This window comes from Psittacula echo (genome assembly GCF_963264785.1).
Source record: "Psittacula echo genome assembly, chromosome: 6".
NCBI lineage: Eukaryota > Metazoa > Chordata > Aves > Psittaciformes > Psittacidae > Psittacula > Psittacula echo.
In genome coordinates this window covers 28,980,173-28,993,839 of record NC_137743.1, presented here as the reverse complement: position 1 = coordinate 28,993,839, position 13,667 = coordinate 28,980,173, and the positions used below count along the sequence as shown (strand labels likewise).

The 13,667-nt window shown below is 38.9% G+C and overlaps 1 protein-coding gene across 3 annotated transcripts in view; it reads right to left on the bottom strand.

The window, feature by feature from the left end:
- The window catches only part of SLC49A4 (solute carrier family 49 member 4), a 68,964-nt gene that overhangs the window by 50,464 nt on the left and 4,833 nt on the right, over window positions 1–13,667 (bottom strand). For all 3 annotated transcript variants that reach the window (XR_013957184.1, XR_013957185.1, XM_080620768.1), the window contains exon 2: window positions 265–358. Coding sequence is in view for 1 of the 3 variants with exons in the window: in XM_080620768.1 (XP_080476894.1) it covers window positions 265–358 (94 nt within the window). In the remaining 2 variants the exon portion in view is untranslated. The remainder of the gene's footprint in view (window positions 1–264; window positions 359–13,667) is intronic.

Sequence of the window (13,667 nt, the reverse complement as noted above, 5' to 3'; positions counted from 1 at the left end):
GATTAAGATTAGTTATGCAGGATGAGGTGAGACTTAATTAACTCAAGTTTATAAAGAGCTTTCTGATCTTCAGATTCTATGTAGAAGAGCTAGAAAAATCCATTTAAGAAGCAAAGAAGCATGTAAGCCCATGTCTACACAATAAACATTTGGTGTATCAAACTGATGCAGAAAAATTGTACTAACGTTTCCCTGCAGAAGCAGCAAAAATTGCATTAGCAGACATCATAAAATATGTATATTAAAAATAACTGGTTTACTTACTTCTTCCTAATTTCTAGGTCTGAAACTGGAACACATCTCAGGCCAGCTCCCAGTACCATGAGGGATGATGTTAGTAACACAGTTACCCTCAGACCTAAGATGAAAAAACAACAGTATGTTAGAAGTTAAGTCAGCAATGTTACAAAACCAATATTGCCTAAATATATATATTTACATGCAGTCTCACAGAAGTAATACATATCTTTTTCATATCATAAACACTTTGGTGTTGATATTAATTACAAATAAATTGTGAAACCCTGTGTTATTTTCTATACTTAATACTCCAGAATTACAAAGGCTTACTTGTAGCATACTATTGCACAGGACTGTACCCAAAATCTTACAGAAATTCTTGGAAGTGGAAGGTAAGAATAAAAGTATCATCAAAATGTACAATATTCCCATTAGCATTAGAAGCATCAGGAATATGCTCCAGTGTGTGATCTGAAGTCTAGGAAGATCCAATGACAAATCTGTACATTCTTCTCCAACTACTTAATGAACACAGACACAGCACTGTTATTGTTTTCTTCCATAATGCAGGTATCCATTTAATCTTGAAGAAATAACCATTTATTCAAGGTAAAAAAAGTGCAAGTTATTTTCTTTTTCCAGTCCTTGCAATTAGGCCAGGTTTTTGCTGTGCTCAGCTCAAATATAGTTGCAAATACAGTACATCAGAAAAAAGATACAACTGACTGATGCCTTGAATATGTTTTTTCCTCATACTGCAATTCTCAACTGAGAAGCATTTAGATTAGAAACAGCTTTATCTTAGTGCTGCAATTCCTTTGCCAGCAGTTTACTTGCTGCTGCTAAGGTGTTTCCATCAGCAGCAAACAAAAAGAGAAAGGTGAGAGCTGAGAGGCTTAATCTCCGGAATCTTGTAAAACACCAAAACCATAAATATGCACAATTAAAAACCACTGATACAGTGTATATCTGTGAAGTTGGAAAACTGAAACAATTTAACAGCAACAAACAGAAAATAAAGGGCTTCTGTGTTCTTAGCAGAACATAATAAAAACCATTAAGTGATAACAAACACCCAGCTTCTCTAAGGTTCAAGTGAAACTAGTAACTACCCAAAACAGACAGATAAACAAGTTCCTGCAATAACTCACTTAACAAAGAAACAATTTCTATTCTTTCTAAACCTGCCAATTTTCAGAAGTGTTCCCTCTATGTTAATGACTCTAGTAATCAGTGCAATTCAACCAGTAGTCACATTAAATATTTTGTCTCTATGTGAATTTAAAGGGAGTTTTAGAGCATGTATTTTTCTAAAGTGAAATTTTAAAGCACAAGACACCTCTTGCTCTTATTGCAACAGCTCTTAGAGAACTTCACTCATGCTGGGCACTGCACAAACCAAACCAAAGAATGCTTCTCTCAACCAACCTAGCCCAAGACAACCCAAATAAAAAGGTTACAGGTTGTCTGAAATGTAAGTATGACTTCCTTTGGTATGGATTAGTCATTAACAAAAGGAATGCTACCTGCAATCCTGCAACTCTGGACACCTCATCCCTGAAGCCCTGGAGAAGTATCATCAGATGAGAATATTTGTTTCCTAGAAGGATTCCCAACACCCACCCAGACTTACTTGCTTGTCTTTGTGCTCCACCAGCACATGTTGCTGTTAAACTAGTTTTTCAAGTGTGTGCGTGTGCGTGCGTGCACGTGTGTGTGTGTTCGTTCAGAGAGACCTAACTAAATGCCCGAACAACACAGCTGTTCAAAGTATTCATGTTCTCCTTGTTTTCTTGGCCACCACATGAGCCTTCATGCCATCTTTAACCCCGTATTACCATGCTGTATATATTGTGGGCCTAATTATTTGTATGAAGATCGCTATGTGATGCTCTTGCCTTTTCTCATGGGAGATAAGTCTCTGTTAGCATTGCTTTTGTGCATAATGAGAACTTGTGCAAAATGAGAAATAGAATTTTATTAATGGAAAAAATCAAAACACAAGTCTTTTAACTGAAAAATCTGAAGTTTTCCATTTGGAAATGCTGCTACAATGTTACAGGAAAGCGCTAATAACATACATATCACCTTATTTTCCAGGTAAACTAAAGTCTTTTTGAATTACATTTCACAAAGCACAGCATGTCCTGCCTTTCAGGAGACACAAGAACAGAGACGTCCTGGAAGGGCCTGCTCTTGGGGTGCCACAGGAGGCACAGGCCAGGTGCAAGCTCAAGGCACAACACTAAGCAGGTATTATAAAGAAATTTAAGTTTAATCACCACAGGAAACGTAAGGAATGTTTCCAAATAAAAAAATTTCTATTTTATTTTTAATTTTTAAAAGTATCCCCCAAACAAAAAAAAAGGTAAAAAAACCCCAAACAAGTTTTAATTTAAATTCGCAGAAAAGTTTCCTAAGAAAAACAACACACAATTCAGTGAAAAAAACCCTGGATGCTGAAGCTTTACCCCAGCCCTAAATTTAAGCTTATCTTTAATGACAACCTTACATATCTGGGAATTTCAAAATATAATTACCAATTAAAGCCTCAAATCATACGTATCATCTGATCTCTCCAAACATTCTTTGAAGACCTCGTCTTGAATACTATACACTGAAATGCACCGTTTTTAAACGTTTTGATTGCAGATTATTCTTTCACCATTTTTTTTTTACACACCCCTAAAAATTCTTTCAGTTAAAGCTCCATGTTGAAAATGATGACACCAAAGTGAAAAACTAAAAGACTGTCAGACAAGCAGCATTAGACATTTTATTTGCTAATTACATGATGCATTTCTACCCTCTAAGCACCTTCCTCTTTTGTTTTCCTTCACATTTTAACTCTCTGAATCTCCCCTCCTTTCCACCTTTGTTAGAAATTGATCTTTAATAGTATTTTTATAATTATTTCAGTATTTTTGCTTTGAGCATTGCAGTGGTCCTTAATCTGAATTGGACATCTTGTATTACTCTACAATTCGCACCTGAGTGTTTCAGATAGCAGCATGCATCACGGGGACAATGAGTCTAAGTAATCAACCTAGCCTGAAAAAAAACCCCATGAACGCCACAAGAAATTATTTCTCTATTTTAAAAGATCTAAGCAATTTATACAACCAAGATTCTGAGTAGATGTAGTTAACCCTGTAATTTTACCCTGTAAATGCAAGAGATAAAGAGACAGGGAGTGATGTGCACTACAGTTTATTAAAATCCACAATCTAGTCCCCTTCCATCAGAGATTTCTGACACATGGCTGGAAAGGTAAGAAAGTCTTTTAAATGGATTTTCTGTTAATGGAGTAAGTTTTCTGTTCTCTGGGGCCCTCCTCATCAGCTGCTCATTCCCACCCTGTTCTTTGCAGGAGTTCTCTGGGTCCCCCAGGTGGCACTGACTGTTGAGCAAAGTGCGGCCACGTTCAAAATGGCCAAAGAGCATTTGACAGCAACAGAAAAGTCTGAGCTAGCCACAGAAATTGAGTCAGCAATAAGAAGACATAAATTACCATTTATGAGTGAAACGGTCGATATTGTTCAACTGCTCAACCCTCCTGTGGCTAATAATACAGTCTGCTTTACAACTTCAGCAGCCCATGCTGCATTTACTGGGTTTTATTTATTTTTAAACAACTACCCCCAAACTCCTGCCACTATTAGAGATTTAACACAAACTCTCAACCCACAATCCTCTTAACTCTCCTGAAAAAACACACCTTTTTAATCTTGCCAATACCATATTGTACTAGTAAGCCTTAATGATTACCTGTACCGGCAGGGTATGCTGATCAGATCTGGCCCCAGGGACACTTCTAGCTGGCCCACTAACTTCCCTTCCCCTCTGCTGCTGAGAAAGCAGCTGCTGCACACACACCATGTGATGAACCCAGGGTTTCCACCACACACAGCCCAACACAGAAAACAAGCAAAACCCAGCCACGCTACATGGCCTCATGCAATAGCAGAAAGCAGTGGCTGCCAGCATACCCAGCGCCTCTTCAGCTCCCCCACAGCAACATCAAACAACAGCACCCCATATGTGGGTGTTGCATCCCCCAAAACTCTTCCAGCACACCTTACTTTCAAGATGCATCTCAAAGCACATTAAAAGAAAATGCATTCCCCCTCCACTGCATTACTGACTTGGAAACCAGCAAGTGATTTATTATGCCTAGTTTAATAACGAATTTAATAAAAGATGCTGTACAGCTACAATTAACTCCTCATTCCAGCTATTTATCAGTCTGTCTTTCAGAAAAAGAACATGATTAAAATGCTTAATGCTTTTGCAAGCTTTTGAGAAGTATGAACATTCCTTCTCTCACCTGTCACCCCTTACCATAAAACACGTGACTGACAGACTGTAAAAAACTGTAAAACCCAAATCCTTACTCACACAAAACACACAGTCAAGTCAAAATTGTTTTCACATCGAGAACTGCAAGTTTCTATTTCTGCTGGGAAGTTTCTATTTCTGCTGTCTAGTGGCAACAAACACCCTGTGCATCCATCGGGCTGAGGCCAGCATACAGAACCAGCCCAGCTACTGCTACAGACCCATGGAGAGCAGCACAGTTCTACTTCAGAGCAACACAAATAGCAGATATTGTTTGGGCTTGGTTTCCACATCCCTGCAGTGAACCATCCATCTTAGGGGGAGAATTCCATCTGGATGTGCAGAACAGTCAGTTTTCACGTTTTTGCTAAGACTAATGGAAGTCTGGCCAGAGGAAAGGCTGCTGGATTCAGCCCTCTGCCTACCATGGTGGCAGTGGATTTCCCTTATGCAGCTCACACAACCTGCTCTCAGATGCAGTAGCATTTGAGGGGTTTCCTTCCTTCATCTGCGGATACCTAAATAAGTCCTCACAAAACCAGACTACAACAAGGCCCCTAATTAGAAATGAGTGACATCAGCCTGCTGTGCATTTTCAGTTTTTAAAGACCAGGCTGGAAGCCAGAGCAGTCCCTTCTGACACAGAAATCAGAGCATTTCCTTAACTACTCTACTATTATTTTGACTAACCGATATCTAGCTAAATATAAAAGATTATAAAATCCTCTTAACCCACACATACCAGGAAATAAACCCCTCCAATGTCAACAGCCATTACAATAATTCACTGTTAAATTGTGCTTTCCCTTCCAATTTAAAGCAAGTTCAGTTTTCAAACAAATTCTTGCTTTGCTTTTCTTGACAAAACAAAGCACAGGTATTTATACTTCTACAAAAACCAACCTTTACCTTCAGTTTCAGTAAGCAAAGCACCAAGCTCCAAGTCTTTTGCAATTTTTCTTTGGTCCTGGAAGTGGTTTTGTGTTTTGTCTAAATACCCTCCTTATTGTTCAAGCATCCTTTTTTATATGAATTTCCTGGTGGGATGCCAATTCTCCATTTCATAAGTCTGTTTCTCTTCCTCCTTAATGCCTGCCTTTACATTCAGATGTAATAAATGGTTTGATTAAGCAATAAATAAAATAAATTAAAATGAATATATAATATTAAAATGCAAATGACAGGCCAAAAAAAAAAAAAAGCTTGATTAAACAGCTGACTTTGTCAGGGAACCCTGAAAGCTCTGCACAAAACTTTGTCCTTCATCATTACCTAATGCTCCAGAAATCTTTGTATTTTAAATGTAATTCTAGCAAAATTATACTAATAGCGGCACTGTTTAACCTCATAGGATCAGTGATCTGTCACGATTAAAATACCAAAAAGAAATTGCTACCTTTCTACTAAACATATTGAATAAAACTTCCATTGTGCCTGTACTTTGCTAAATTGACTACTGTCATTAAGGAGGATAAGCAGCAATCCTCTTTCAGAAGAGGCATCCTTGCATCAAGCAATACATTTCTCAAAAGACAAGATCCTTTTCACTGATGTGAAAGGACTTCATAGCTGAGATGTGGTCCCAATCTTTCAAGTTTGTTCTGTGTGTTAGCAGAAAAATGAGTATATCATGTCTGCCTCAGATTCCACAAAGGCACTTGATTGCACAGGAGCATCAACTGTGTTTGGAAACTCAATAGAAAATAAATATATTCTCAAAAATAGCAGCAGCTACCATCAGAAGCAAGGAAAATTAGGAACCAAATGCAAAGACTGCATGCAAGAGAGAACAACTACCGGGTTATATGTAGCTAATCAAAAATTACTCTCAGCTTGATGGCCAGGATATCACATGGTGCTATTAAGCACAACCTGGATCGCCCTTTCTCTCTGATTACACGATGCTGATGCTTCTGTTATTACCCTGTCTTCCATAAGATGTATTTTTAAGACAAATTGAAGCCAATTGTTTCCATCCATTCACCTGGCTCTATGCAGCACTGCCAAAACAGCATCCAAATTTCAACTGAAAAGGTTTAGGACTTGAGTTGGTTTGTTGTGGCATTTTTTGTTTGGTTTGCATTTTTTTTTTTTTTGACTGAAAATGAATGCTCTGCTAGACAAGTGACAGCATCCTTCTGGTATCAAATAACAGAACCCAGCTCTACCTTATACAATCCATCTGAAATAAATCAGACCCAAAGCTACATTCCAATCCTCAGTCTTGTTTAGGATATAAAAACCAGACCTTTTCTGTACAAATCCTACAATGCAGCCCAGTTCCACATTTCAATGGAGGGTTGCTTGGCAAGGGCAGATTCCACTAGACACTGTGCTCCAATTTCTGACATAAATAGTAGGCAGACTGAGATCCCCAGACAAAATATATACTAGAAACCTCTTGAAACATAGATATAGGAGGTAATGATCTTCAAAAGCGCAATTCCTCTTTATATCTTACAGTGGTTGTGACTGAATCTGTCAGCAATAGCTGTCAATTAACACCCAGGCTATCAGGAGGAGTTTGAAATTTCTTATATATTGATTTATTTGCAAATTTTAAATTTGAGAAAACAAATTTTTTTATGCATAAATACAGCAACTTCAAGCAAAATAGTACCTGTGTTTTGACACTTTTTTATCAGGGCCAGAAATTCAGAAGAACCAATATCCCAGGCGTGTGTCATCACCAGCAATGTAGGGGAACACACAGTCAAATTCCTGCACCAAATTTAGCCAGCCAAGTGTTTTAGAGAGAAGACACTCATTTTGAGGGAAATGATTGAACATGAGTAACAACTAAAACAGATATAGAAGCTGCCAGGACATAACGGTGAGAAGCAAAGCTAAATATAACACAATTGAGAATTATGACAATCACACAACTATTCTACAATTCCTGAGCTTCTGCATCTTTCTCTATGTCCATCCTAACTGTAAGGAAACCAAGACACTTAAATATTCACACTCTTAACCACACCTCTCACTTCTGGTTTGTATTGTAAATACTATTCTTGTTTTATAGTTTTTTTCTTCTTCTCCACCCCTCTCCCAACAGTCATGAAAATATATTAAAATCCATATTTTTATGTTTAGATATAAGAATATGACTGCACTTCTTAGAAAGAATAACAAGCTATTACAACCATGTCAAGAAGCTGCAGGGTCTTTTTGTCTCATTTGCATCAATAGGTCAAGCCAATGTGAGCAGTAGATGCATCCTGTTTTAACATTATCCCAGCATATTAAGCACACAATCTCTAAAAAAAAAAAGATGTCAAGGAAAATATAGCTTAATTCTGCAGCTCTCTACTCCTCTACACTTAGTTGTTATAAACTTAATGACCCGAATTGTTCTATGGTGTCTTATACAGTTAGCTCCACTACCACAGATTTAACCAGAGTTAGTGGCAGATTGTACCTGTAAAGTATTTTAGAGTTTGTGCAGCAATTTAGAAGTTGGATACTGTATATAAAGTAGCCCGGGTTTTAAGAACTGAACAGGCTTACTGTGAGCTTTTGAGTATATGAAAAGGTAGTTCACAAGTACTGAAGTTTCCTTCCATATGTCAACAAAGCACCCTATCAGTTTAATACAAACAATGGAAAAACAAATGGCAAAACATGCAGATTAAAAATCTGCACTGCAAGTTTCCACAAGCATTGTAAATTGTACTTATCAATCCAGAGACTGACATTTTGCCTGAACAGATAAACAAAGTGCCTAGCTGAACAGTATTTGCCTGGAGATCAAACCACTGATTTTAGAATTAGTTCTACGTGCTTTACTAAAATATCTTCTATTCTTTAATACCATGGTTTTTGGCTTCAAAGAAGACCAATTATTTACTGATAGCGTATATCTTACTGCAGAGAGCATCCACTTTATCTACAATTAATCCAAGTGCAATGAACCTTTCTTAAGGCTTGCAGAGCTCCTCTGAGAAAGGAGAGCACTGGTCTGGGGCAGCTGGACCTGCACCTCTCAAGATGTTGGACAGGCCACTTATCTTCTACTCCACTTTTTTGTTCCCCTCTCTGCCTGGTTTATTTAGGCTATAAACACAGGGAAACAGGAGCCAGCCACACCATGAGTATTGGAAAGGCTAGTAAATTAGGTCTTCTCTTCACCTGGAGTCAGTGAAGTGCTGGGATAATAAAGAGCTATTTGCATGCTTATTAAAACTGTGAAATTAATATACAAATACACTCGTATGAGTTGGTCTTTCTTCCTCCACCTCAGGTACCTTCTTTCTACTCTCAGCTCCAACATTTACCAAAACTGAAATATTTACTGAAATACTGAAGATTCAGGTAAGTCATTTAATCCATCTTTGCCATGTGATAAACTGAAAATCTGTGTAATGGGGTATGCATATGCGCATGCACGTGCTAGTATATACATACATACATACATACAGAGATGCGGAGCAACTGACAAAATAGCCAATAATGCAGCTGGGGAACAAACCATTAATTTTAAAGTTAAATTATGGATGCTCATTAACAAGTCAAGAGAAAGCACAAGACAACAAGCATTCACTCTAGCTCTCACTGTTGCATTTGTGGACAAACGCTGACAACCCAAGCTCTTTCAGTGCTGAACAAGGGAAGGGATGCTTTTTCTTTTCTCTTCCCACTCATTTCAAAGACTCCTGATTGCACAGCAGGCTTAATTACCACACAGCTAACTACAGATCCTTACCTGTGGTGACAGAGAGGAAAAACAATCTGTCTTTTACACATCTAGCAAGGAAGATGTTCTGTCATTATCTTAGTAGTACTTCCCCACATCACTCAATGGTGCATAAAATTCTTCATTTTAAGGGATACAGAGGTATTTTGCTTTGCCACAACAGAGTATCAAGAAGCAACCATGCAGCAAGGATTGGCAGCTATGCTAAATACTGCTTAGTGCATCTGTTAAGCACGACACTAAGTGCAAAGTTTCTCTTTCTTACTATCCCCGCTGTGAGTTGGGGGAAAAAGAGCCGTGAGTTTCATTGACGCAATTTCCATGCAGGTCTTGTGACTTGTAGGAAAGGTCATGGCATGAGCTTTCAATTTTCCTCTGTGTGAACAGTTTCAATGCTACGTTAACATTAAAATGCATCAGGCACTCTTTAGGGTACACAGTTCATCCTAAAAGACACCTCTGCAGCACTTTAATGGTTCCTAAACCCGTCACATTTTTTTAAGGCTTCTGATCAATTCTTTAGGTTCATGAGATTAATTAAAAATATAACAACTCCACCTCTCACAAATATTCAAAAGGGATGGTGCTCATCAAAAATAATTAAACAAAGAGCCCTTAAATGCAGTTGCAGGTCCTATATCCCAGAAAAACATCAGTCAACTTGAAAAAACCAGAAGACCTCTCACTTTCAAAACACGTTGCTTCCTCAGGCTGAGTCATATAGATCTCCAGCTTTAGAAAGAGGAAAAGTCTAAAAATTCTCTCTACTACAAATCTGCATGAGAAAGCTTAATTTGTAGCTTTTGAGGAAGTTGGGGCACTGATCACAAGCTTCTGCAGCACAATTACAGTTACAGCACAGCTAGAGAGCCACAATAGCCCATGCATATGAGAAGCATTAAAAAACAAAATTATGGCAGGAAGTGATGGAATAGTTTTGAATGTCACCACTGAGAGAAAGGCCACAATTTCCCTTGCCCCAGGATCATAACTAAAAAAGTTCTTAAAGAAATCTGTACCAGCAAGGGTTTTGGTCTGCTCAGGTGAGGCTACACCAGGTTGCCACTGGGAAAATTCAAACAACATCCTCCAAGAAAATGTTCAAGCTATTCTAACGAAGAATTACCAAAATACCATGTTCCTTAAATTTACTCTTGCTCATCTCAGTACTGACCTTGGGTCTGGGGAGGAAGGGGAGTGTTTTTAAACAAATATTTTATATTAACCAAATAATTTTGTTTGACCGCATCAGACTATAGATTTTCACAACATTGAACATTATTTCAGGAGCTGTGCTATGCACTGTCTACTTCTTCAGATCTGAAAAGGCAAGAAAATACTCCTGCTTTACATGGTTCCTCTTCCACAAGCAGGGCATTTTGTCCCAGGAAAAAAAAAAAAAAAAGGCGGAAAGTGGCAATCCAGAAAATATCCAAAGTTTAGTAACAAGTAATGAGTCTCATTTCTGCATTATCTTCAGACTTGTTTTTCACTCCTAAAACATCACATTAAACTACCTCCTAAAACAAATATCAACCCAAAATAATGCATAAAATTTGTTTTGTTTGGGCAATGGTAATGCTGTTACTCGGATTTAGAAATCAGTAAAGCTGGGTTAGTTCAGCTTTACCAAATTAAAATAGTCTTTCTTAGTTCATACTTAGTTTCTTCTGATCGGAAAAAAAAATAAATATCATATTAATTCTTCGAAGGAAACAGACTCATTTTTCTTTAAAGAGATCAGATTCAGCTTTTGCAGGCCAAAACCTGGTCTACTGTATTTTTTCCTCTTCAATGTAGTTATAAACTAGTAGCTAGGAATTACAAACACAGTATAAACATACAGCTAGCAAAACGAATTCAATATAACTTTCCTAAGTACTTTACTACTTCCATAATAAAAATCTTACAAGAAAAAACAGGGGACTTGGATAACACAGGCATTATTGTTGTCATTTATGTTACAGAAGTCAGCACCTGCTACCTTTATGTACCACAGCTGCCACACTGTCAAAAACTTCTAGAAGAAAGAAGCTTGGAAACATTTAAATGTTTTTAAAACTGCAAGGCAGTGGACAGTGTAACAGTATTTCTGTCCCCTTATACAAGGTTTTCCAGATGGGGAGACACACCAGACAGAGAGTCACACCCAGCCCAGCATCCCACTCACGCCTCCAACACAAGGCCAGACACTGGTCACCACCAAACCCACGCAGCCATCTTCCTCTGCGTAAGCAGCACCTCGGGAGCCCCACAGGGAGAGGACAGCCATGGCCCAGGGCACCCTGGGGAAGGGGAAAGTGAAGGAAGGGCCAATACACCCTCTGGGCAACAAGAGGCACTGCCAGGTGGAGTTCAGAGGTTCCGTTGCATGGATGCAAAAGACCAGAACCTTGTTGGAGGTAAGCAAATATAAAAAAGGTCATATAAAAAAGGTCGATTGCATTCAAAGAGACTTCCCAGCTCCTGGGTTTAAAAGTGCTTCTCAAGCCAGTTCACAAAAGCTGTCTTCACTGATCCATAGCTAGGGTGCTGTGCAGGCAGCCCAGGAGGGGAGCAGGCACCCACCACCCCCATCATTTGCTGCTGGCTACCTAAGTCAGGTTTACTACCACATCCTGATTGCTTAGCATCCTTTTCCCTTTGCCTCCTACTCATCTTCTCCCTCCACCTTTCCCATCCCTACCACACCCTATCCTGCAGCTCCAGATCCTGTTTCTACATTCATGCCTCCCGTGCTTCACCCACTACTTTGTCCCATACTCTCCCATTCTCTATTCTCTTCCCACCTATCCAAGAGCTTTTCTCTCATCTGCTCTCACTCTTTAGAGTCCTGAGCTTCTCACATCCAACCTCCTCTTCTACTCCTCCACAAGCGGGAGTTGTGGAGGACAGAGGGAAATAAGAGTAGGACAAGATGTATATTGCACAACAGCAAGGAGAACGGACACAAAGCAGGAGATACAGAAGAGGAAGCAGTCAGAGTAGGAAGAATTTGGGTCAAGAAAAGGTTACAAGGGGTAGTGAAAAATACTTGAGCATACAAGAGGGAAGATACCAGTGCGCAGCTGCCCTAGTATTTATACTCTCTGTAGTCAATTTCTAAAAGCTACTGTTGACAAAGTATCTTTCTAGCTGGAGCTGTGTCCTGACCCAGTTCTGGGATGTTTAAGCGTTTTAACTCTGCTTGTGTTAGCAGCTGCATAATAGAAGTAAGGGATCATACTTCATACTGGTAAATTTCTCAACATCAAGGTATAGCACGTTACATATTCCACACTCACTGTGCCTGTATGCTCAGTGCACCAAAGCCCCAAGATAACATTATTCTCGGATAACGTAGTCATTACTATTCTCACATGAGCTACACAAACATGTTAGGATTTTACTTTTCACCATGAAAAAGTTATTTTAAATCCAGCATACAGTTTCCTGCAGTTTCTTCAGTACCTGGTGTTTCAAACAGCTGTCCTAGCACCATTGCTGTAGCTGCAAAGAAGTGTGCAGAGTGTAAAGAGCACAGCAGTTGCATAAAGCATACCAGTATAAAGCGAGATGTCTTTAGCAAAAAAGTGCAAAGCAGGGACAGAGGGTGCTACCATCTAACAGAAAGAGCTAGCTTCAGAAGAAGACATCTGTCTACAGCCATGACTGGTGCTTTCAACTCAACCTGGCCCATCAGGAGGTATAGGAAGTGCTTCTAACAATCAAGCTAGTATTGCTATGATAAATCATAGCAGCATTAACGTAATACAACTCATCAGAACCTAATTAAGCCACTCGATGTTGACAATCACTTGGTGTATCTCAAGTGGTCTTTTGCAGCATGCCTGACTTCAGGGAAGGTGGGCCAATCAACTCTCTAATGAGTCCTCACTTCTGCAAGCATGTGCACAAATGCTCTGTGGACTTTCATGTAGCCACAGTGAATAAAATTAAGCAACAACAGCTAAGTTTGGTTCACTCTTCCTTCTTCTTTTCCTCTCATGTTACAGAGGAAAAGTATGTCTATACAAACACATACATAAGCAACTCATAAAAATCAGTTCTGTAAAATCAAGCTGATCAAATATCTGCTCCAGTGGGATTTACCTATATTCAGCTAATTGCTTCTTTCATCTTTCCACATGAAAACATCGCTTCATCCCATTTCTTCCAAGATTTGTTAGCTTAGGAAAACTAACCCCTTTCATGGAATTTGATAGGTGTGGATCAGCATGAGAGAATGAAATATGCATAGTTCATAGTACGCAGATGTCCACAGGATGAGAGAACAGTCTGGGGTAAACATATACCTCCCTTCAAAGTTCTTTCCTGTTCGATTGAAGTGCATCAATCACTTGTTTTTCACCAAATATATACAGCTCTCACTTCATATGAGTCGAGGCATTCT